At 41.0% G+C, this 26,719-nt stretch overlaps 1 protein-coding gene across 1 annotated transcript in view; it reads left to right on the top strand.

The window, feature by feature from the left end:
* The window catches only part of DOCK2 (dedicator of cytokinesis 2), a 414,832-nt gene that overhangs the window by 89,400 nt on the left and 298,713 nt on the right, over positions 1 to 26,719 (top strand). The window contains exon 23 of the mRNA XM_043596180.1: positions 16,148 to 16,256. Coding sequence (XP_043452115.1) covers positions 16,148 to 16,256 — 109 coding nt within the window. The remainder of the gene's footprint in view (positions 1 to 16,147; positions 16,257 to 26,719) is intronic.

Genomic DNA, 26,719 nt, shown 5'->3' with positions numbered 1-26,719 from the left:
GGAAGGTGGACTGGGAGAGAGCAGGAGAGCTTGCCCTACGCAGGGTTTATTGCCAGTGTGTAGCCCAGACATTCTGCAAGCATTTCACTGAACATTCTGGCATGCCAGGTAGTGTGCTGACACTTACATGGTGAGGAGGGCTGGTGTCACATATCACAAGGATGGGTTGGTGGTGGCTGCCTGGACTTGTGTTGAGGAGGACACTGAGGCTGCATTTAGAGGTAGTAGCTGCACAGGGAGCTGTGACCGATTAGTGGTACCTACATTGAGCAGCTCAGTGGGAAGTGATAGATTCATTAATTCCTGTGTTAATTACACAGGCCCTGACAGAAGTGAAGGGCTCTGAGTTCAAAAAGAGTGTACATTGTCCTGCAAGGCACTTGTGTTTTGGATTATAGTAATTCTGTATTTAAAATTTAAAATGTGTTTCATATTCCCACTAGCCTCTTTGGTTGCCTCCTGTAAGACACACGTGATAGGAACTGCCCACTCTCTAATTAGATTAGGAACAGACATGGCCTGTGCTCCTCAAATCACTGCAGAGTCCCTTTGGTTTCTCCTGCACTCTCTCAACTTTGCTAAGCATCATTGTCTTATGATCACAACATTTACAATTTTTCGAAACCACATACGTTTCAGCCACCATGAATTTTTGGTTTGAAATTTTGGACAGTGTTTTTTTTTTAAATATATGATTATAGTCACTTCTCAATTCTCTGTTAATGTATTAGAGATAATGTAAAGACCCATATTACCCAAAGTAGCGGCTAATGTCAAAGTCATTCAGTTTGATCATCAGAGTGTGCTCTGTAGAGACTCATACTCATGCACAGGTGAACTTCTTCTCAGAAGGATGTTCTTCCAAATCACAATTTGCTGGGCTAAGTCATATCATTAATCATCATGTCCTGAGTTTCTATCAGATGGGTATTCTAGGAGGAGAGAAGAGCCACTGGTCTTGAGTACCATAGGGGAGATAACAATGAAGAGCTTGACTGTAATCAAATATATTTTGTGAATAAGCCACAGATGATAATGCTATTATGTCAGCAATTAAGGATATCCCAAATAGCATGAGCCCGAGTATTTTATTACTGCTGACCTATCTCTTCCAAAACACTTTTTTATCTTTGCATCTATAACACAGAACTCTTTTCATATTCCTCATACTTCTGAGACTCTTTGGAAGTCGTAAAGATTTGCCTGTTCCTTCTTTTACTCAGCTCCCTCTTCCTAGGTTAATGAATTCAAATCCAGTGCTTTAGCTCCCCCTGCTCTGCAGATTTCTGCTATGCGGAAATGCAGCCTGACCTTTCGCTGAGTTCCACATCCGTGTGTCCATTTACCTGCTGTCCTCCTCTTTCATATCTCAAAGGCAAGTCAAAGTTAACATATCCAGAACCAAAGTCATGATGTCCCTCGTCACACTGATCTACGATCCAGCATGCTGCACAAGTCAAAAAAAGATTAAGATTTTCCTGACAACTTATTTTTTGTTTCTTCCCGCATAGTCTGCATTTGAGTTTCTACCTTTCCTTCCTAAATGTCTTTCAGATTCATACACATCTTTCCATTTTCACTGCCAACTTCTTGAACAAAGTTCTCATCATCTCACACCTGCATTACTGTGTTACTATAATGGTCTGGCTGCTTCCATATAATCTATTTGCTATGGAGTCTTTCAAATTTCCTAAGTAGTTAAAATATTCTGTCAATATGGAAAGTTTTGTTTCTCCCCTTAGAATCCTAGTTCTTTTTCTCCTTATCTGACTGCATTGGCTAGGATTCTGGGTCAGTGTTAAATAACAATAGTGACATATATTATGTATTGGTTTAAAAATATTAGATGCTGTGTTATTGGTTTTAGGAAGTCCCTCCGTATTAGTAGTTTGATTACAATATTCACCATAATGCAGTATTAGATTTTATTTGCAATCACTAATGTTTTGAATTTATTTCTACCATCTTAGCTGGGAATCCTCCCCACCATTCTGATTTTTCTATCTTTTTTTTTCTTTTTTCTTTCCTCCTTTTAAATTGTTTTTCAATTTTCTCACTTGCTTTTTCCCCTTTACTAATATGAAAGTTACATTTTTTAAATGTAACTTTTTTACATTATTATTTTTTTAGAGAGACAGTGAGCATGTGTGTGAGCAGGGGAGGGGCAGGAGTGGGGAGAGAGAGAGATAGATAGAGAGAGAGAGGGAGAATCTTAAGTAGTCTCCATGCTTAGCATGGAGCTTGACGTGGGGCTTGATCCCACGATCCTGGGATCATGACCTGAGCTGAAATCAATAGTCAGATGCTCAGCCAACAGAGCCACCCAGATGCCTGTGAAAGTTACATTTTATATTCAATTTTATTAGTGGCTACTTTGGCTACTTAGGTATTCTATCATACGTATTTAACGTAATAAAATCTCAAGTTAATATCTTTACAGTCCCCCTGAATAATAGAAGAATTTTAGAAGATACTGTCACTTCCCTCTTAAATATTACACTAGGATTGTGCAGTATTTTAGTTTGGCTTTTGGATACTCCATAAATTACACATTATTATAATTTTAAACAGTATCTATTTATATGTTTTTTCCAATAAAATTTCATCAACACTTCTGTACTGTACACTAAAAATGGTTAAAATGGTACATTTTATATGTTTTTTAGCACAATTTTAAAAAGGCCATAACTTCTGTCATCTTTGACCTTCTGTATTTTGTTTTCCTTCTTCTTGAAGTAAATCTTTTATAATTAACCTTAGCAAATTTTATTTGTAAATTCTCTCAATTTTAATTACTCTTAGTTTATTCTGAAAGTTGGAAGGAAATTTTCTTGGGTATAGGCTTCTAGCTTTTTTTTTTTTTTTTTAGTGTGATCAGCTGCTAAGGTTAACTGTCAGTCTTACTGTTGCTCCTTTATAGGCATTCTGGTCTCTTTTCTGTGGTGGCTTTTAAGATCACTTCCCTGTCTTGTATAGTCTGCACTTTTGCTATGATTTACTTAAGATTGGGTTTATTTTATACATCTAGAAGTTCATTTTCCTGAATCTGAAGTTTGATTTTTAATACCAATTATAAAAAACTCTAGCTCATTATTCTCTTTTGATATTTGTGTTTCCCCCGTACATTCTATTACCTTTCTGAAATGTCAACTGAAGTAGGTTAGACCTCTTTTTCTCCATGTTTCCATATCTCATATTTTCTATATTTTTTGTTTTTGGGGGTTCATTCTGGGTAATTTCTTTGAACCTGTTTTTTAGCTAACTGATTTCTCTCTTTAGCTATGTCTATTACTCAATTTAACTCACTGACTGAGTTTTGAATTTTAATTATTGAAGTATTTTCGAAGATTCCATTTAGTTCTTATTCAAATATAATTTTTCACTTTTATAGTTTTTATTTCTTGGTCATATTTTAAAGCACCCTTTTTCTATTGTGAAGCATATTAAATATAAGATTTTATATTCTCTGCTGTATAATTGAGTGAGTCTTTGTGGGTCTGATTCCACTGTTTCTGTTTTGGGTGACCATGATTCCTGGACATTTTGTTGTTATTATTATTTTTGAAAGCTAAATGTCTTAAAAAAAATTTTTTTTACATTTATTTAGTTTTGAGAGACAGAGCACAAGTGGGGGAGGGGCAGAGAAAGAAGGAGACAAAGAATTCAAAGCAGGTTCCAGGCTCTGAGCTGTCAGCACAGAGCCCAACACGGGGCTCGAACTCACAAACCGAGAGATCATGACCTGAGCTAAAGTCAGATGCTTAACAGACTGAGCCACCCAGGCGCCCCTTTTAAAGCTAAATTTCTTTAGAACTTTATCAATCGTTATATATTTTTAGTCTTGAAATGAAGTTTTTGTTTTGCTCTAAAGAAAACAGGGATGCTAACAAGCAGAAACCTTTTCAAGTTAAAATTTCTGTTTGTGGAACCAAGCAAGGAACATGAGTATGGGAAAACAAAAACAAAAACACGCACAAAAAAAAATCCAGGTGAGGACTGACTCATGCTTAAGAAACTCAATGGAGATGTGTTGTCCTTTTCCATCTAGCACCAAGGAGCAGGTAGTTTTCTATTGTTCCCTTTCATGCAATAGACTTTTTGTTGTTGTTTTGTTTTTTGGTTTTTTTTTTTTATAAGAAGGCATAACAGTTTGGGATACCAGCTTTATGCAAGGGTGTCCAACAAGCAGCCCCTCGAATTGATCTCATTCTTTCTATTCCCCAAGCGGCCACCTAAATAGAAATTTAAGGACACAAAGGTTGAAAAAATGCCTTGGGGGCAGAAGCTGACTTTATTGCTCTCTAAGTATCCAGATTTCCCCTTTTGCTTTGTGTTTCTCCTCTATGGTTTCTTTAGTTTCCTGACGTTTTCCCATTCATTTTGAAAATCCACCTTTAGGGGTGCCTGAGTGGCTCACGTGGCTAGGCATCTGGCTTTGGCTCAGGTCATGATCTCATGGTTCCTGAGTTCAAGCTGTGCATCGGGCTGTCTGCTGTCAGAACAGAGTCCTCTTTGGATTCTCTGTTCCCCTTTCTCTGCCCCTCCCCTGCATGTGCTCTCACTCTCTCTCTCTCTCTCTCTCTCTCTCTCTCTCTCTCTCTCAAAAATAAATAAACATTTTTAAAAAAGAAAAGATTTAAAAAAAAACAAAAGAAAAGAAAATTTGGCTTTGGTAGTCATCTTCCAGGACATTTTTATCCACCACACTACTCAGAAATGGAAACCTTTAAACTTACTGCAGTTAGAATGATCTTCCCCAGTTCAAATCTGATCTGGGTGTTCCTCTTCTTGAAGTCTTCTAATTTCTTTTCATTGCTTTGAGGATGAAGACAAAACTTCACGTGGCCTGTGAGGGTCTATGGGTCTTGCTCCTGCTACCCACCTGTCTCCTTTCACCAGACTTAACCCAGATTTCCTCCACCCCAGATTCAGGGGTCTTCATTCAGTCACTCTCACTCGCGTGACTCCCTTCTGCTACAGGACCTGTATGCTTGCTTTCCTGGGAGTGGAATGCCCTTCCCTCTTCTTCCCCTCCAGTTTTCTCTTACTGTCTCCTCCCGGTCACCTAAGATTTCCAAACTAAGTCAAATCTCTTCAGATACATTGCCCATGTATTTTGTCTTTCACATATGATCTCAAAAAGACATGTGTATTTGTTGAGCTCCTACTATTTTCCAATCACTGTGCTATCAAGGCATTTATTCCAGAAATAAAGATTGACACCCAAATACATACCACAGTGGCTGTTCTAACTAAGTCACAGGTCATCTCAGCATCTGAAAATCTAGAGACAGTAAATGGCTTTTTGTGACATGGTGTCTCTCGACATTGTTCCCGAATTTCCCTTAGGGTCCACAGCTTCTGAAAGACCTTTCACTTAGCATCTGTTCTTACTTATATTCAGCACTGACACATTACACACCTGTTTCATGCATGCTGGGCCCCAACATTGTTCCTCTTTTTAAGCCTTTGAGTTGATAATGAATGCTCTTCTATCTAGTTGAAATATTTGTCTAGTGGTAGAAGTTTTGTATGCATTGGCGATCAAGTGTTTATCCGAGATATATTTATCAAGTAGCCAGTAGGCCACTGTGCTTGGCACTAGAAATATGACAATGAATTGGATGGACTCAAGCCTGGTCTTCATGGGACTTTTTAGTCTAGCTGGGAAAGGAGTCATTAAGCAGATAGTCTTGTGGGTGCATGTGAAGTTAAGGGAAAGTGAGGTGTCCTAAAATCATGGGATAAGAAGGTCAGATCTCTCATGAGGTCAAGGTGATATCCTGGAGGGAGTGCCATCTAAGCTGTGACCTGAATGATGAGTAGGAGGTGGCAGGTGAAGAGGATGAGAGTGTAATTGGTGAAAATAAAGCTGGAAGGAGGTACCCAACATAGTAGGGAGCTTGACTCAATTGAGCTGTGGAAAGGCCAAGGTGGCTGGAATTCAGTGACAGATGGATAGTGTAGCAGGAGATCACCTTGAGAGATAGGAAGGGGTAGATCTCAAAGTCTTTGAAGGTCAGGCCATGGCATCTGGACATTATCCTGAGGAAAACAGGGAGCTAGTATAGGATTTTGGACAGACAATGGTATGATCACTTTTGTTTTTAAAATGCTCCCTCTGGCCATTTTGTAGAAATGGATTGAAACGGGGGGTACAACTGAAGGAAGGTAGGTGGGTTCAGAAACCACTACAGGTGAAAAGTGATGGGGACCCCAGTGAAGCTGGTGATAAGGACAATGGAGGGTAGCAAATGGCTTTGGTGACTGCAATTAACAATACCATGTTATATATCTGAAAGTTGTTAAGAAAGTAGATCTAGAGTGTTCTTACCACACACACACACACACACACACACACACACACACACACATACACACATACACACAAAATTGTAATTATATGAGGTGATAGATGTGTCACCTATAATTGTGGCAATCATTTCTCAATAAATATATGTATCAAATCATTATGGTTTACACCTTAAACTTACCCAATGTTACATGTCAATTACATCTCAGTAGAGCTGGGAAAAAATGGCTTTGGGAGGTGGAATTAATGGGACTTGATGACTAAATGACAGCTGGCAGGTGAAGAGATCCACGAAGACCCGTCACTACCTACCACAGGCTCTGACTTGGGTGTCTATGGGGCCATTTGCCATGCTGGTGAACTCTGCAGAGTGAGTAGGCTTGGTCTTAGATAATCGGGATGCCCTATCTGACTCTCTGACCATAGAAGCTAGTGAAAGATGCTGGAGGCTTCCCTCAGTGGTAATGTAGTCCACTTGTTGATGATGGAACCAGCGCCCAGAGCAAAGTAACCTGCTAATGGTCACAACACACACCAATGCTGGAGTCTGGTTTAGAACTCGTTCTCAGACCCAGACCCTGCTTTCTGTCACACTGCTCGCTGCTGGTGTGTAGCCACGCTCTCAGCCACAATACTACTCAAATGAGGTCCTCAGTAATGTAAACCTTAACACATTGGAACTCAACGCTTCCTCAGGTGTTCCCAGATTTCAAAACAAAGAGATTTAGTGCATATGCATTTTAAAACCCAGCACCATTAGTAAGGAAAATTGTTAAAAATTCTATTTAACTCCACATACTGAATGTCAAGGCTCTCAGTAGAACTGAGCAGAAACCTAGAGTTCATTATCCTTCTCAGGAAGCCATAAGACTGAAAGGACAACGTTCAGATGCTCCTGGCATGACCACAGTTTAGAGTAACAATAACTTGACATTACTTGGGCAGTTGTCTCTCTAGTTGCAGTCCATGCCAGGAACTAGGAAGTAGGTGAAAAATCAGTACTTTGATTCTGTAATTGTAGATGGAAAACTGCCTCCAGTTGTATGTATGACCTTGAATTAAATCCCTGGGCTCCAGCCCTACTTTCCATGGTAAGAATGAGAAAATTCAGGAAAGACTTGGGGGAAAAAGATTGTTGTAGAAAGGAGCTGGAAGGCAAGAAACATTCACTCAAAGGAAGAGTAGATATCTCTTTTGAAAATTAAATATAATATTTACTTGTTTAAAAATTATTTAACATAAAAGTGTGTAAGGAGACTGTTGACATACACAATCTTTTTTCTGAGAGATAACAATATTATCAACTTATGTATAGATTTCCAGATTTTTACTAAGGGTGTGTATGTGTGTAATCATTCTGAAACTTAATTTTTTCTGTTATCACTTAAGATATTATGGACACTTCTAGGTCATTAAAAAACTGAACGAAGAAATGGTCAGAGAAGCAGCCAAAACCTAATTTCTTTTTGGTACCCAAACTTTTAGACTAACTTGGCCTAAAGAGAAAATGCTGGAAGGCCTCTGCAGATTATTAGTTTCTCTTTCAATTAAATGATGCAATCTATATTTTTCTCTATATGTCTTGGAAACATGGAAGGGGGGGTGCAGTGGGAGGGAGAGTGTGTGCATGTGTGTGTGTGTGTGTGTGTGTGTGTGTGTGCGCGCGCGCATTTCTATTTCTGTTTAGGAGCATTGTTTTGGGAACACTCAATTTCTAAATATATTGAGGGGAAAAAACCCTGAAGATTATTTTTCATGCTAATAGAGAAATTTACTTAAGTGCAGAATTATGCAACTTAGTTCTTCTTGCCAAATTACATAAAGGCTGCAGCTCCTCTCAGTAGAATGAAGGATGGCTGGGGCACCCATCATACTCTATTCATAACTTAGAGTCCTTTTCAAGGCTTTTGCCTGCATCTTATTACCTACTTACTATTAATTTATTACACAGGGTTGCCATATTTTAAAGTAAAGTGAATATTTTGGATGGATTGTTTTCTTTCATTCCTTCTGTATTGTTAACTTTTATTTTTTTATTTAGGCTGTTTATGCTTCCACCTGAGGCAGTTTTTCTTCAGTGATTGCATTAATTTTTGTGTGTTCATCCTAGACATTTTTCAAAACAGGATTCTCCACATGTTGAGTTTGTCTTTTGTTCTCTCATCTGCAAATCATTCTTCCCTGGGGTGATTTATAAGAGGAAGACTGTTTACTGAAACTTCTTTACAGTTTGCCCTAAGGGGTGATCCCTCCTCAAATGTCAGACTTCGGAAAAAATAACAGCTCAAGGAGAAATGGTTTTGTCATTGACAAAAGGATTGGCACCACGAACTTGTCTGAGCCCTGTCTCTCCACTGTTTCATGCATTAAATGAAGTCTGCATGGAGTTCTCTCTGGCGGCCAGGCTATTTGGCAATCCACATAGGCAACATTGTAGTTACACTAGCCCTTCCTTGCATATTTTCTTTCAGATGTGGCTCTACTCTTTCTCTTTTAAGGGAATAATGCCTTATGTTTCAAAGTTGTTACCCTTCAAAAGAGAATTTCTCTGGCCACTGTTGAGCTGGACACCTCACTCTAGACTCATTGGACCAAAATTCCTTGTCTTAATCTGCAATTTTGGATTCATTTTGGGTCTGTAGACCTTGGTGATAGGGGAAGGGGTCAGGGTGGTGACAAGGACCACGCAGAGCAGAGGTGAATCAGGAGGGGAGGCTTCTCATTCATGAATCCTTTTCCAGCCTCCTTGCTTTGACTTAAATGTGCCTGCTGAGTGCACTCAAGTGTTTCTTTCTGTAAGTAGGATCAATAAATGCAAGGATGATTTTCAGACAGACTCAGCCACTGGCTTCACTACAATTATTCTGCATCCCAGGTTGGAGTAGGGTGTGTGTGTGTGTGTGTGTGTGTGTGTGTGTGTGTGTGTGTATGTGTGTGTGAAAGAGAGAGAGGAGAGGGAGAGGTGGGTGGAGAGAATGAGAGTGAGGGGAGAGAGAGAGAGAAGGAGAGAGAGAGAGGAGAGAGTGAGGCAGAGAGGCAGGTAGGTTTGGTCGTAGAATGTTGTGATTTTTCCAACTAATTACTCTTCTGAAACCCCGAATGGCTTAATGGTTCTTTTTGTAAAGTCACTAATTTACACCTACTCTAATAGAGCGAATTATTGGCTCGAGGATAGGAAAACCAGCCAAGTCACCTTGGATTTAGAGCTTGAACAGAAAAAGGTTAGAGCCAGCCGCTTAGCTTCCCTGGACAGTCCTGTAACATCACTCCCTGGGCAAATGATGATTTTGTACTCACTCTGACTTGTTCCAGTTCCTGGCAATTGGCTTTTACTTTGCTCTATTCTCTGGAGGCAGAATTGCCTAGTGGTTAAGAGTGAAATTTGGAGCCAGACATACTCGGGCTTAAATTCTGACTCTGCCTTTTACAAGTTGGGTGACCTTGTGCAGTTAGCGTAGTGCCAGGTACATAGCAAGTGCTTAGTAAGTAGCAGCTAGTAATAGTAGTCGTCGTCTTAGTAGTAAAGGTAATAGAAATAAGGCTGCAAAGCTGAGGATGACTATCAGTACTATCTAGTTCAGGCACTACTAGAACTAACTGATTCATAAGACATTTCTGTACAGCTGCATTGAAGGTGTTTGAAGTTCATTCGTTTGATACTTTCTCATTAGTTGATGCCTTTGTTTATAACTCATTTTTGATGGTCCAGGCCTATTGCTAGGTAGACGGAGATACCCTTGGCTCTGGCAGTGTGGAGCTTATACTCTAATGGAGAAAACAGACAAGTAGTGATGGTTAAAAATAAAGTATTCCCACAGCAAGGGCTCAGATGCCGTCAGAGTCTGATTTCACATTGTGTGGAGTGCATGCCATTCATCTAAGGAAATTCAGTGAATAAGTGGCCTCCCTCCTGTAGTATTCCTCCAGTGACTGGCCTCATATCTGGGAGTATACAAGTATCTTGACTTGTGTGGCACAGTAGCAGAATGGTGTAGCACAGCCTTATTGTTGACTAATTTTGCTTCTTTCCATGTAAGATCACAGAGACATTTAAAATAGATTTTTCATTTTAAAAACCTTTCAATTAATCTGGACTTGCTCCCAGGCACTTGTAAAATGAGTCGGGTATGTGTCTTGCCAAGAGCACATTTAGGCAAAGATTTGACCAGGTGAGGAAGACCATGGAAACCTGGGCCCAGGTCTAATCCTACAGGGCACTGATGGGACTGCTGGGGAGGAGGGAAGGAGAGGCAGATAGGCCTTGGGGATGGCCAGGGAAGGGGGCTGCTGAGGGCAGAGAGGTGCCCCCAGGTAGGCCATAACTCTGGTCAGTGTCCACCAGAGCCCTTGTTCCCTCCTCTGCCCGTCCATTCCCCTGGGTCAGGCCTCTTTAATTTCTTTGCCTTTTCTCGGATGTAAAATGTAAATAATAATAGTCTGTACCAAATGAGCTTATCCATGTGAAGAATTTAGCACAGTGCGGGACCCTTAGGACACACTCAGTAATAATGTTAAACTTTTATTGTCCAATGTTTCTACTATGTAGCAATACATAATTTACCTGCCGGCCTGCCTTGTGATTTCTCGGAGGGTGGGGGGGTGGATGGGGACTGGCTCTTACTTATGTTTATTTCCACTGCAGTGCCTGGCACGCAGTAGGTGCTCAATAAATTATCTTAGTCTTTATGAAGATGCTGATTTTTTGGTTAATGCTTAGGAAGCAAAAGTGGGTGGATCTGTAAGAAAATGCTAACAATGCTAGCATTTATTTAGTGTTTACTATATGCTAGGAACCATGCTAATTCCTTTGCATGTATTATTTGATTATAGGACCACCTTATGGGGCTAATATGCTTTACTAATGAGAAAATTCAGGCTTAGAGAGGTTAAGAAACTTAGCCAAAGTCACCCAACTGGTAAGTGTCAGAGCAGAGTTTGGAACCCACACAGTCTTACCTAAATTTTTATCTTGCCTTAAAGAGGCAGGGAAGAAATCAAGAGGGTGCCTGTGAATGTGGCTCAGAGGAGATGGAAGTGGCTAAGGCTTAGGAAATGAAATGGGGCTGGTGTGCCAGGAAACCCTCCGCCCCTGGATTCCAAAGTGAATCTTCCTGCTGCCTTTCCAAGCCTGGGGATTCCTTGGTTAGATTCTGCCCCCCCCCCCACCCCCCCGCCCCGGGCTGCTGGCCTGAGGTTGGCATCTCCGTTTTAGGCTGAGACTTTATGTACCTGCTGGAAGAGGTGGTGCAAAGCATCGTACACACCATATGGGGCCCCATTTGCATTTAGCGAGTGCTCAGCTGTGCACAGTGTCTCCTTAATGAATCACATGCAAGCAGAGCATCGCTATATTTATCCAAGCCCTGGGAGCCCAGTGCTTGCGGTGGTTGGGCTCACATGCCCCAGAACAGTGCCTTGCAGGTTGTTCCAGTTTCCTTGTGGTCAGGGCCTTCGGGCCCTTCAGTAATTCCTTCCCTGGCATGATCAGCTGCTTTCAGAAGCATCTTTCTGGGCCTTCTGAAGCCAAAAAAAAAAAAAAAAATGTTTCCCTCATGAAGCTATAACAGAGACCAAGTGCTAAAAAAGGACCTTGAAACTACATCTGCCATGCCCTTGACTTCAAGTCCATGCTTAAAGCCTTGCAGATAGATGAGGCTTTTTTTTTTTCTTTTCCAGCTTCTCAGGAGAGGCCCCACGTTGCTGAAGGCCCTCCATCATCAGTTTATTTCTTCCATGTAATCTAAACCCTTGTGTATTTTATTTGCCTTGGTCACTCCTTCCTGGATATATTCCTTTTATTTATGTATGCTCAGATCAGAGTTTCCCAGTGTGATCACCTCGGTGCTTGGGAACCAACAACAACAGTAAGAATAGTAGCTGATATTTACTTAACACTTATTAGGTGCCAGCTATAATATTAAACACTTGAAAGGCATCATCTCATTTTTTCTCACCTCAAAATAATCCTTTGAGTGAGCATTCTATCTCCCATCTTGCCAGTAAGGAAGGAGAAGATTCTAAGGCCACATAGCCATTATATGGACAAGTCTGGCTAGAGAGCAAAGCCCTTTGCACTAAGTAGCTGTGTGGGTCACTTCTTCTCATCTTCAGTCATTTTCCTCCAACTCTTTTTCCTATTTCTACCAAGTAAAACTGTAGGCTTAACAATTCACACACACACACACACACACACACACACACACACACACACGATTGGTAAATAAGACTGCAACAATTTTACTTAATGATGTAGTCACTGTTAAATGCAAGCCATTTCCCCATAGAATTTTTTTTTTAATCTTTGATGAAACTTAGGTAGGTGTAGAATATTTTTTCTTCTCTGGACCAGAGTGTGGTGTTTAGGTACTGAACTTGTGACATGAATAACAGGGAGCAGCTTGGATTCCCACTGAGGCAGATGCCCCTGATCTTGGCCTCGTGGGATCTGTGTTATCTGCTCTCCTGGGTTAGATTCTCAGAGTGCAGAAGGAGAAGAACGCTGAGTTCTGGTTCAAGCTATACCACTGCCACAGTGTGACCTGGAGCAAATCAGATTTTTCTTGGTGGTAGAAATTAAATTCAGGTTCTTACAAAGTTTAAGGCTGGGTACATAGTCCTCACTTGGTCTCATGGCCTGAATGTCTCTTTTCTTTCCCGCCTCAGCCAAATGACTTTTATTTATTAAAAAAATTTTTTTTCAATGTTTTTTTATTTATTTTTGGGACAGAGAGAGACAGAGCATGAACGGGGGAGGGGCAGAGAGAGAGGGAGACACAGAATCGGAAACAGGCTCCAGGTTCTGAGCCATCAGCCCAGAGCCCGATGCGGGGCTCGAACTCCCAGACCGCGAGATTGTGACCTGGCTGAAGTCGGACGCTTAACCGACTGCACCACCCAGGCGCCCCTCAAATGACTTTTAAAAGATGGCAGTGAAGCCAAGTCACTTGCTCACTTTGGCTCTCCGTTTCTTCTTTTGTACAATGGGAAGCATGGACTAGGGGCTCACTGGCCTTCCCCTCAGCTCTTGTTTCAGAATTCCAGAGGGCAGCAGCAAGGAACCAGTCTCACCCTGCAGAGTTCTGACCAGACAGGGTTGCAACAAATCCAACCAGAGCTAGTCTAAGAAAAAAAGGAATTTATTAGAAGGATATTTGTGCAGCTCAGACAATCCAAAAAGAGTTAAAACAAAACAAACAAATAAAAAAAACAATAGAGAGGTTGGGAACCAGGACAGCCTTAGGGATCTCTTCATCAGGAGTTCAGGAACATCCCCCTAGAGTGCTGCCATTAGGATGATTCCCAACAAAGCCCATTTTTATGTTTCTGTGTTAAAAATAAAACAAAACAAATTCCAGAGAGAGCACTACCGAGAGACCATTCAGTTATAGAAGGTGGGGGTGGGCAGGGTCAACCAGTAGAAAAAGCTGCTGGAGGCCACTCTTATAGGCTCACAGGTGGTTCCCAAGAAGATGACCTGGTAGGAAACCCAACTGTCTCCAGCCCCATGCAAATAGGCTAATAAGTATGCCTTACAGAGAAAGTCCATCTGTATATAAAGCTAGCTTTATTATTATTATTATATATTATATATATATATTATATATATAATATATATATTATATATAATATATTATATATTAGCTTAGCTTTGGACAAAAAGTAAAACCACCACTGGAATTAGGATCCTGCCCTCCTCTCTACCAGATCTGGTCCCATAGATTGTACTTTGATGGGATTTGGGCAAGTTTCAATCTCTTGAGAGTTTTCTGTGTCCTTATCTCTGAAGCAGGAATGATAGTAATAGTCCTAAAATTAACAACAAGACAATAGCTAACATTCGTTGGCACAAGGCATATGCCTAGCACTTCACACGTGAGCTGGTCTCCTCACAGTCTTTGGACACAGTGCTGTTATGGCCTATGTTTTGTAGATGAGAAACCAGGACTTGAGGGAATGAAGAGGGGCAGTCAAGCATAGAGCAAACTGTTGTCCAAACTGATTGAGACAGTGGGCCCAAGAGCCGGATGGCCAAGTGTGAACTCTGACTCTAACACTTCCAGGCATGGAGTCCTTGGGCATATTGCTTGAGTTTCATCAATCTGTAAAATGGGGATAATGATAGGGCCCACGTCATGGTATGGTTAGGAGGGTAAATGATTTAATATGTATGCAGCCAGTGTCTGGGGCAGAGTAGTGCACTGTAATGTTTGCTGTTATTGATAAAGGTCTTTAGTACAGGGCAAGGTGGAGATTGTAAACCCAGAGCTGGCTGAATCTAAAACATATACTCTATGGCAGCCATCTCTGTGCTAGTAGGACAAGATGATTCAGGAGTGAGTAGTTTAAAGAAGAGGAGGGAGAGGGAGAGAGCTGCTTCAGGACTCCTGGCTCCTCTCATGGCCTTGGCTCTATGACCTTGAACTAGATACCCAGAAAGTCAGTAGCAATTTCCAGGTCCTTATAATTGATTGGAACATTCAGTACTGGATTTCCCTTAAGCTTCTTACTTCAGGAGGGCTTTAGGGAGCTGTTAGTTAGGAAAAAAAGAAGAGAGGCAGAGAGTGACTAACACACACACACACACACACACACACACACACACACACACAGCGAGAGAGAGAGAGAGAGAGAGAGAGAGCGAGAGCGAGAGAGAGATGGAGTCAGACAGAAAAGCAGAGATAAACATAGTGACCCAGAGAGACAGAAAGTAAATAATACTCACAAGCAGAGAAGCAGACACATGCTTAAAAACAGAGGAAAAAAAGTAGAAGATAAGCAGAAAGAAAAGAGGTAAAGGGATGGGTGAGAATTTAGCGGAGACAGCACTTGATGGACCACCCTTCCTGTGGTTGATGGAGCAAAGAAACCCATTAAGTGTGTCAGCACTTTATCTAAGAAAAGCACCTTTCCCACAGCCACAGCGACTGGTGTCTGACTGTGTAGGGCAGTGACAGGAGATGCTCTTTATCTGAACTGGAGACAAGAGCACTGTCCTCTGTATTTCATGCAGGACGCCACAGATCAGGCTGCAGATTTTTCACGGTTGACGATAAAGCTTTGTCTGGAGAGGCCTTGGGCTGAACAACACTCCAGGGCTAGACCAAGAGGGCCATAAACTGCAGGAGCCTGGAGACTGATTTTATATGAAGGGATGGTTTCTATGAAAAGTTACATGTGTATATTGGTGTGGGCCTTGAAAATCTCTGCAAGAATAACTGTCCAAATGTTAACAATCCCTAATCTTCAGGTAGGATCTCACTTTATAAGGAATGCAGTTCTATTATGTTTGCATTTTTACGATAACAATGTAGGGCCTTTGTAATCAGAGGAACAAGAGGTTTCTACTAGTGATACGCACACTCCTGAAATTAGAGGGCCAGAGAAACAGTGGCCTCTGACATGGAACAGTCACATGTGTATTTATCTGACAACCAGGCAATGGCTAAGTGGAAGGGCGGTATACTTGAAAATATTTCTCCTTGATGCTTCCCAGACACTTTGGGGATTACCCTGGGGACCACAGTCTCCCTTCTGATTCTTGCAGAGGGTGAAATTATTAATGTCCCCTCAGCTTGGACGAGTTTCATTCCCTTGAAGTTTTTCAGGGTTTAAAAAACAGATGGGAGTCAGGGGGAGGGTATCTGTTCTGGGTGTGGACAGAGGTTTTCCCAGGAGTGAATTATGCATGCAAAGCCTGCTAACTCAGCACCCTCACGCTGAAGTCCCTGTCTCCCACCCCTCTCTCTTAATTTCAAATGAAGTTTGTGGCTGGCATACACTTTCACAGGTATTGCCTGCAGGCTTGAGAAATGACCCAGATGTGTCTTCTTTCAGGCTTTATGAAGGCAAAGAACAGATGGAGTTTGAAGAATCCATGAGACGGCTCTTTGAATCCATCAACAACCTGATGAAAAGTCAGTATAAAACAACCATCCTTTTGCAGGTTGGTTTACACTACAAAAAAAAAAAATCTCTTTTCCCTTGGTCATCTGGTAAATAACAGCATGCTGAGATAATGTCTACTTTTGCTTGAGCGTGTAGCCCTGTGTTAACTGAAGGCCTGGGCTGGCCACATGGCACAAGGATCATGGACACCAAAGGGCTCCTCAGGGCAGGAGAAAGTATATTTATTGTTTGTTGCTGTGAAAATAACAGTGCCTCTTTTTTTTTTTTTTTTTAATAATTCTGAAGCTTTTGCTACCTGGAAGGTAATAGGTTGACCTTGATCCATTTGTAATGGGGACAGGTGGCAGTCTCTGAAATTCCTCTACTTTTGATTCTCAGCTCCATAAGCTCAGATCCCCTTTGTGGGTTAGAGTCTCCTCAATAAGTAGGAGACACTTTGGAGAGAGAGGTCCTCTAATTGATGGTTCCACAAACTCTGTAAATATTTTTTTAATGTTTTTTTTTTTATTTTTGAGAGAGAGAGAGAGAGAGAGAGAGAGAGAGAGAGAGAGAACAGGGAGGGATGGAGAGAGACAGAGACAGAATCTGAAGCTGGCTCTAGGCTCTGAGCTGACAACACAGAGCCCAACACGGGGCTTGAACCCAAGAGCCGTGAGATCATGACCTGAGCTGAAGTTGGATGCTTAACCGACTGAGCCACCCAGGTGCCCCCAAACTCTGTAAATCTTTGAGAAACCTTGAGATCTACCCCTAAGTTTGAGAAAGAGTTTAGCAGCAGAGAAGCTGAATGAAGAGGCTGTTTCAAGGAGACTTCATAACTTTCACAAAATTGACTCATAAGTGCTCAGGAGGGGCTGCCTCATGTCATATGAATAAGAAGCAAACACATTTGTCTGAACCAGTGAGTTAACATAGATGACTTCTTCTCCTACTTTTAATCAGAGTTATCCTTTTGGTTGCTAATATAAATATCTGCTATGACTCTGACTGGGATCACCCAGCCTCTGGCTAGAACGAATGAGGTACTAGTGTCCAGCTAGAATGCAGATGAGGAGTCAGAGGCAAACATCTGTCTAGGGAGTTTCCACTGCTAATGCACGGGTTCCAAACTTTGCACATTCGAATGTCTTGGAGATCTTTAAATTATTTTTTAATATTTGTTTATTTGTTTGTTTGTTTATTTATTTATTTATTTATTTGAGAGAGATTGCTTGAATGGAGGAGGGGGGGAGAGAGAATCCCAAGCAAGCTCCATGCTGACAGTACAGAGCCTGACATGGGGCTTGAACTCATGAAACAGTGAGATATCATGACCTGAGCTGAAACCAAGAGTCGGATGCTTAACTGACTGAGCCACCCAGGAGTCTTGGGGATCTTTAATAAATTCTGATGCCTAGTCACCACCACCAGACAATCTAATTTAATCAGTATGGAGTGTGATCAGGGCAAATGGGAGTTTAAATAGCTCACTGGTGTCAACCAAAGTTCAGGAATCACTCTGCTAATGGCTTCTTTTGATTGAACAGATGTTAGGGAACTCTGTGTGTGTGTGTGTGTGTGTGTGTGTGTGTGCGCGCGCGCGCGCGTGCACGCATGCACACGCATGTGCGTGTGTGTATAGTGGGAAGCTTTGTCTAGTCTAGTTCACCAATGTATCCTTAGTACCTGAACAGTCCTAGTACATAGTTGATGCTTAATAAATACCTGTTGAATGAATGACTCCTGGGATAAGTGTGAAAATCTCAATGTCATAGATGTGGAAACTGAAGCTTAGAGTCGATACCACTTCCTCAGGCTCCATGGTAGTCAGGGGTATGGCTGGTGTTCAGATCTCCTCCTGCCTGGCTCTGAAGACCATGCTCTGAGCTGCTCCATTACACTGTTCTTTACGCTATACCTTTAGCACCTACTGAGGATATGACTGGAGATGAGTCTTAGAGTTTTTACCTTCCCTTCCCTTTTGCTGTTTTTTTTTTTTTTAAGTCTTCCCTCATGATTTTTCAAACCTCCGTCATTTTACAAAAAAGAGGATAACAAGAGCAGGGGACAGCATAAAGAAATGTGATAAGAACTGGAGCCTGTCACCCTGCCTATAACATATTAGAAGCAGCCGAGCTCCCAGTGGGAGGCCACACAGTGTTAGGATGTTTCCTGAGGGCTGGGTTTGACTGGTTGCAATAAGAGAGGCTATAGCATCGAGTCAGGGTGGACATAGCTCTAAGGAAGCTAAAGTATGAGGAAGCAGAAGTGAGGGACAAATGAAGGAAGCCAGTTGTTTGGGGAGAGAAAGGAGCAGATGCCCCAGAGAGTAGAGGTGCCAGGAAAGAGATAGACCACTGGCCTTGAGAAAGACACAGGGAGTCAGCTATCATGGAGCCACTCCTAATGTCAGCACCTATTTTCCAGTGATGAACTACGTGTATCTTGGGGGAAGGAACAAAGAGGAGACAGAAAGAAAGGAGGAGAAAGAAAGGAAGCTACAAAGCAAAGAGGAACCAGCGAGTATCTATGGCACTGAGGAGACGTGGGTCAACAAGAGTGTTCCTGCTCAGCTGTATGACTTTATGCTGGTCATTTAACCTCTCACTGTCTGTTTCCTCATCTGTAAGACTTCACTGTGTGAGGATCAAAAAACACCAGCTATGAAAGAGCAGATTATAAAATCCTATGCAAATGCAAGGAACTAATGTGATTATTATGGTCTGGGCATAAGTCTTTTTATCCAAGTTCTTACTGTCTGGGAAGTTATGTTAGCAATGCCTTATTTGGGGCACCTAGGTGGCTCAGTCTATTAAGTGTCCAACTCTTGATTTTGGCTCAGATCTCATCTCATGGTTTGTGAGATTGAGCCCTGCATAGGGCTCTGCATTGACAGCTCCTCTCTCTCTGCCTCTCTCCAACAAGTGCACAATGCTCTTTCTCTTTCTCTCTCTCAAAATAAATAAATAAACACTAAAAACACTAAAAAAAAAAAAAAAGCCTTATTTCCCCCAGGATTTGGGCCAGGTTTTGCTGGTTTCTCCTCATGGGTTTCCACCCCAGAGCCATCAAAACGGGCTTCATCTCTTTTTTAATTTGCTCTAAGGGTCAAATATAGCTTCCAGGATTTACATAAAATCAATGACAATTTCTAACGTATTTCTATGGCTATTGAAAAGTTATCAAAGAAGTATGTAGCCATATATAAATATGGAAGGCAGTAACCTTTGAAGATTTAATGCTGTTTTAGGATGTGAAGTGTGGGCTAATGAGGGGAGAGGGGTCAAGTTTACTTAATGTTAACAAACTCCATATGAAGAATCTTCTTGGACTTTGACATTTGCCACAGGAGAAAGAGTTTTGGATTTCATGCCAGAGAGACCTGGGTGGAATTTCGGGCCTCTGTTTATTCTTTTATAAAATGGAAGGCCTAATGTCTAATTTAGAGGAAACGTTAAGAGGATTAAATAAAGAAATATATATAAAGCAAGAAATATAGAGCCTATTACACATTTCAATTTAAATGGATTGTTTTTAGCCATTTATACCTCACCATAAACCAGAAGATTTTGGAACATTTTCCTGGAGTGGAAGGGGATATTTATATTCCTCACCTTGTCATATGAAGCTGAACAGTTTTAGGACATTTGGTTATTCAGATAGATCAAGAAACATAGATATAAATTTCAGGGAGAATAAACCCACATGAACTGACTCTATAGGAAAGAAAGAAATGACAAATAGTACAAGGATGGCTGGAGTCCTGATTCCAAGCCTGCATGGGGTATGGTGGGAAAGAGTTCTGTGATCGATTAGTAGTGGCTTCCATAAATTTTGAGTGAGAGGGTAGAGTGAGAATGCCAAGGAGTACCATTCCTGGTTCCAACTTTACACTTCCAGACAAATAGCAGCTTATGGTGGAAGCCGTCATTCAAGTCCGCTTTAATTTAGCATAGAGCAGGTCTGGTTCAATCTCAGCTTTGTCCATTGTGGGTCCTGGGACCTAATCAAGTTATTTCTCATTTCTAAGACTCATCTGGCTTTTGTGAATTGCTTCCTGTAGTTTTCCTTATTGTTCAGAGTTGGCATGGCAGCAGCTAACCCTAAACTATGGAGAATTTAAAACCAGCCATTCAAAGAAGGTAGAAGATCATTAAAAATACCTTCCTTTGGTGGAGTACCTACCATGTGCCAGGCATGAAGCTGGGCTCTTCACATACAGTGTTTTTCATCCTGCCAGAGATCTGCAAGGAATCACTGTCTTTGGTGTCCACGGGAGGCTCAAAAGTTAAATAATTCATCCCAAATTATACCTATCCACAGTGATGGAGCTAGGATTTGAATCTTCCCAGGTCTCTTGATTCCAAAGTTAATGTTTTCTCTACCACAAGGCATGGATTAGGATGGGAGTTTCCACATATTTTTTTTTTTTTAATATTTATTTTTGAGAGAGACAGAGAGAAACAGAGCACGAGCAGGGGAGGTGCAGAGAGAGAGAGAGAGAGAGAGAGAGAGAGAGAGAGAGAGAGGGAGGCACATAATCTGAAGCAGGCTCCAGGCTCTGAGCTGTTACAAGAAGAGCCCAACACAGGGCTCGAACCCCTGGACGACGAGATCATGACTTGAGCCAAAGTCGGGTGCTTAACTGACTGAGCCACCCAGGCACTGCTCCATGTGTTTTCAGTAACAGGCCATAAGCTTACAAGCCCCTATGTGTGCCAGCCTTGTGAGCACTGTCGATAAAACTGATGGTAGGTGGAGAGGATCAAAATCAGACACGAGTGAATTGGATATAGCTTAACTATGAGGAAAGGGCATTTGTTGACATTATGTAGACCCATTTGTTCCATTCTCCTTCAGGTCCAGGATTCATCATAATGCTCCAATTTGATGGTGCAAGTGAAAATAAATGAACAGCTCATATTGAATGGTACTCTCCCGTGGCAACTATGATTGTCATGCATACTAATAATGCCACTAGAGTGTCCAAAAGGGCAGGGTAGCTCTCTCTTTTGTATCCCCAGTATCTGAACCAGCAGCTGCCACTTAGTAGGTACTCGAATATTCTTTTGGCTAAATGAATGAAAGAGTGAATACAAGCTTCCACTGTTTTGTATTTTCACATTTATTATGTATCACATACTAAGCTGAGAGCTTTACATATATTGTTAGCTCATTTGATTTTTATAACAACAACCTTAGTAGGCAAATACTCTTCTTATCTCTACTTTACAGATGAGGAAATGGAGTCTTAGTGAGGTTGAATAACTTAACCACAACTAAGAAGGGGCAGGTCTGGGATTTGAATCCAGACTGTGTAAGTTCAGAGTTTGAGTTCCTAATCACCACCGAACAAAGCATAGTTTCATGAAAGACCCAAGTCTTCCTGCAAAATGCCAAGTAGATAAGCAGTAAGCGACAGTAAACAATAGTAAAGATGGATAGATGTTTGGTCCACAGACATGAAGGCAAGCTAATTAAGAATACATTTTTCTTTCCTCTCTTTTCATTGTTTATTAGTGTAAAATGTTCAAATGCCTGAACTAAGGGAAGAAAGTGGTCCATTCTTGTGAAGTGGCCTACAGATGTAGGCTAAATTCCCAAAGTAGGAGAAACAAGACTTATTATTTAACTTGTCCCTTCCCAATTGTATACCCCATACTTACGCGTAATATTTGAGGACAATGGATTCAGTGGTGGGGAGGATGAAATTTTGTTCCAGTGAGGCTGTTGTAGTAATATGGATAACTAATATTTAATCTTCACATCGGCTTCTAAATTAGGTAACTTTATTCCTCCATTCTCCTGGTGAGGAAACTAGAACACAGAGTTAACTTCCCCAAGGCCACACAGATAAAAGTGGTCCACAGGGACTTGACTCAGACAATCTCACTCTTCAGCCAGCCATTTGTAAACACTGAACTCCCCTGTTCCCACCAAGCTTTGGGGGCCAGCATAATGTTGCATCATGGAAAGCATGGAGACTCATGTATTCTGGAATGTGTTGGTCCCTATTTCCTTCTCTTTCCCTGAAATATTGGTGAGGAGGCTGACTGTCCTGAGAGAGCTGCATGTACTTTCCTTAGGGACAGCTCTGCATCTCTAGGGAAGCTGTCTTCTTGTGGTCATGCTGTGGTGAATTTCTGTGACATTGTCCAGTTTCCATGGACCTTAACCATCCATCGCTTGGCAAAAATTACAGGACTGAATATTGGTGGGTTGGAAATACTGTCTGTGTTCTTGAGTGAGGAAGAGGTCCAGTGCTCTCGTATGATCTTGCATCACTGCAAGGTGTGCTCTTTTTGGCTAAAATTCTGTCTACTGGCATCGGTGCAGTTCAATCTTCCTCCATTTGGAGGAAACACTCAAAAAGAAAATCCACATTGATTTTGAGGGAGTGTAGCTCTTTGGTTTTGATTTTTGTTGTTATTTTTAAATACTTGCTGTTTCCTAGCAGCCCAGGATTGTCAATTCTAGAGAAGTCCATCTGGATAATAATCATCTCAAGTGACCTCCCATGACTTCTCCCTGGGTCAGTGAAACCACTACTGTTTGGTTTGGACCTGGCTGTCTTCTCGAGGCTGATACTAGCCTTTGATAGCCTTTGAGAGGGGTCCAGAGTTCGTGACTAATCTAGAAGACCACTTAGTGCCACATGGTAAACTAATTATTAAGTTGGCAAATGTTTTCCTGGTCTCTGTTCTTACAACCCCTGATATATCCTTATAAAAAGGATGTCGCTTCTCTGCTTCCTTTCCCAAATCATCCTTCTCTCCCCCATCAAAACCTCCTCATCTTCTAACATGGAAGCCTTTCCTTACAGCAGGGTGAGTGGTAGCAAAACACACTGGCCAGCTGGGCAGAATCAGGTACATATTCTTTCTATGCTGCATGGTAGCTGTGTGGCTTCTGGCAAATTATTTAACCTCTCTCTGCCATAGTTTACTCACTGGTAAAATGGGATGACAGTATCTATTCCCAGAGTAGTTGTAAAGTGCAGTGAGATCATGCATGTAAAGTATTTAACGCGTTTAAAGTTTCTAGTAATGGTTGTTATTTTAAGACTGTTATACACATTTATATACATACACTCACATAAACTTGTCTGTATATGTTTTTCTTAAATATTATATGCAATACAGGAATATATACTATGGAATAAACGTAACAACATGGCAATATTATTTTATGTATAATAGTAGTATTAATGGGAGTGCAAATTATGCCAACAAAGTAACATAGTTCCCAAGAGGCCAGTGGGTCTAGAATGCCAAGCTGTTTCTGGTTTCCAGGCTTTAGAAACATGCAACAAATGGAGGTCTCCAGAGGATCTTACGGCTGAGCTGTTCTGCCTTCTGGGGGAGCTTGGTCGTTGCCCCTGCTGCACCCACCTGCTATTACTCCATTCATGTGTGTAAGAGCCATGTGAAGGGGAGAACTATGGACAGGAGCCCTGCGGCCAGTGCTGCAAACTTCCTGGGTCAGAGATGAGCTGCCCTCCTTGGAAAAGGAAACCACAGGCCTGCTGCTTCTCTGTGAGGCCGCCTGGACCAGATGGAAGTTTGATACTCTCCAGTTGAGTTGATAACACCCTCTGAGTCTCAGGGCGACAGCTACTTAGTTTGTTTTACTTTATTGCCAGCCCAGAGCTGAGAAGCTGGGAAGATTGGCTCCTTCTGAAACAGTCCTTGTTCCAGCCCTGTCCAACTTCTCCTTCCTAATAGCTGAAGTGTTTATGTGTGTCAGTGTAAACTTCTGGTGACTGCAATTCTACAGCATCACTTCAAAGCCCTGGAACAATATGCAGCCCTTGAAAGCCAATAGCTTGCTGCCGGCACTGAGGTCTTGGCTTTCTCAACTTGCTGAGGGTTCTATTTCTGTTTCTGTCCTCTCACTTTGGTCTTAATTATGATGAGTACATATTATACTTTGTCCAGGTGCTGGGGAATGAGGGCAGGGGTTTGAGGGATGAAATAAGGTGAAATTCAGCACGTACACTTTTGGGGGCCTACTGTGTGCTGGAAATTGCAATAGGTACATGATATACGTTATTTCACGTCATTTCCCTTTTATCCCACATGAAGATGCTGAGGCTCAGGGCATGAAGAAGTGGGCCTTGGTGCATGCAGGGGCTAGGTGGAGTGCTGGGGTTCCTGTCCAGGCCCCTGCGGGCCCAGAGCTCTGTGTTCTTTAGCCTAAGAGTGAATGGAAGGACAGTTTGCTAGGAGTGCTTGAACCAGCCTTTATCAGAGCATGCGCCTCAGCACAGGGCATCTCTTTAGAATTTAGACATTGTAAACAAGCTGCCCATGGTGGGGGGAGCGCAGCCTGCCCATGTGTTTGATTTGGCTAGCATTGTGTTAAAAGAGGTGAACCAGAACAACTTATTCTTTAGAGAGAACGTGGGTTCCACACACTTCATTACTTCCCACTGGCCCAGACTCATTCCATTTCACTTCTTTCTTTTGCTCTCCCAGCCCTTCAGGCATCTGTTTTTGCCACGTCTGCTTGGGGTTTCCTGACAAAAATGGCCTTGACCAACGAGGTTGGAATGTGCTAGACACTGTAACTGCCTGGAAGGATGTTATAGTGTGTCTTAGCATATCACAATTCTGAAAAGTTCTGCAATTAAAACAAAAAAGAAAGCTCACTGGTTTATTTTTGCCTAAACCAAAGTTTCCCCCAAATTATTTTATTGCAAGTCCTTTTTCCCCTCACAGAATACCCAACACCATCCTGTGGAACAAGAGTGTCCCAATAGAGCATCAGCTTTAGAATCTTGTTATCTCTTGTCATCTTGATTTGAAAGAATAAAAAATGAATTCCTAGACACAAGATCAAATAACTATAAAGAAAAAGTCTGACAAATCTGACAACATACAGATTAAAGTCCTTCTGTGCAATGAAAGCTCTGATAAACAAAGCTGAAAGACAAGCACCAAATAGGACAAGCAAAAGGAAATTCTTCCAATGTTTTTTTTACTGCAAAGTGGCTAATTTTAGTGATACATAAAGAATTCCACGAACCAATAAGAAAATAAATCACCCAAAAGGGAAATGAGGAGAGGATATGAACAAGCAAGTTAGTAAAGACAGATGTTCAATAAATATACAAAAGGTGCCCAATGCACTAGAAACCAAAGATTTGTAAATTAGTTGCAGATTATACATCACATTGACAAAACTAAAAAGATTTGTATACCAGTGTTAGCATAGGGAAAGGAGTAAAAGGAAATTGGTTATCACTTCTTTCTAATGTAATATGACAATATTTCCTATATATAAAAATATATATGATATATTTATAATATATAAATAAATATATAATATACAAACATATAAATAATATAATTTATATAATATATAATAAATATAGAATATATTTATTCTATAATAAAATATATTATAGAATATATAATATAGAATTCTATATAGAATATAATATAGAATTATATAGAATATATAGAATATAATATAGAATTATATATTATAGAATATATAATATAGAATTCTATAATAGAATATATATATTCTATATTTATTATATATTATATGTATTTATATAGAATACATTTATAATATATAAATACATATAATATATTATAAATATATTCTATATTTATTTATATATATACATTTTGATGCACTAATTCATCTTTGAGCAGTCCCTCCTGTAGGGATTCTCACAGGTACACAATTGTATATACTAACTGTTTTCTTACTACATATTTTATAATAAAGAAAAACTGAAACTAGTGTGAACTCCATTAGTAGGAAAGGGGTTAGAGAAGGTACCATGTGCCCATAAGGGCATTGCTAACTAGTGGTTGGATATGAAGGGTGTGCTGTCTATGTGATAGCATGCAAAGATATCAGTGCTAGATGGCTCACTGCAAAAAACAAGGTGCAGAACTGTATAAATCAAGCACACACACACACACACACACACACACATACACACACACACGTGTGCGTGCACCTGTGCACATTCTTGCATAGAAAACAGTCAAGAAGGAAACTCACCACAGTGTTGACGGTGGCCCCTCTGGGGAATAAGGATTTGGGCTGAGATGGAGATGTGGGACTTCAGTGACACTCTTCACCTTAATACTTTACTTTATCCTGTGTGATGTTTTTGTACATTGCACTTATATTGCTGACTTTTTAAAATCATAAACAATGAGAACAAATGAAAGGATGAAGGCATAGAGAGAGACAATTGCTGTTTGAGTGAGGTGGGCACGTAGCTTAAGGCTTCTGAGGGGTGGCTATCCACGCAGCCTGCCTGAGTTTGAATCGTGGCTCTCCTACTTGCTAACTTTGTGACTTTTGGCTCTTTAATCTTGGTGCACCAGAGGTTCCTTATCTATGAAAATAGTATTTCTCCTGTAGGTCTGACATAAGGTTTAAGAAGATAGTCTGTCAGGTGTTCAGTGCCTGCCCCAGTCAAAGTTCTCCGAGAATGAATAGTCATAATTATTATTTATGTTAACTAAGAAACTCAGCTATATATGGTTAGAA

Source organism: Prionailurus bengalensis, chromosome A1, assembly GCF_016509475.1.
Source record: "Prionailurus bengalensis isolate Pbe53 chromosome A1, Fcat_Pben_1.1_paternal_pri, whole genome shotgun sequence".
Taxonomy (NCBI): domain Eukaryota; kingdom Metazoa; phylum Chordata; class Mammalia; order Carnivora; family Felidae; genus Prionailurus; species Prionailurus bengalensis.
The sequence above is the reverse complement of the archived record's forward strand: the minus strand, read 5'-3'. Positions and strand labels throughout refer to the sequence as shown.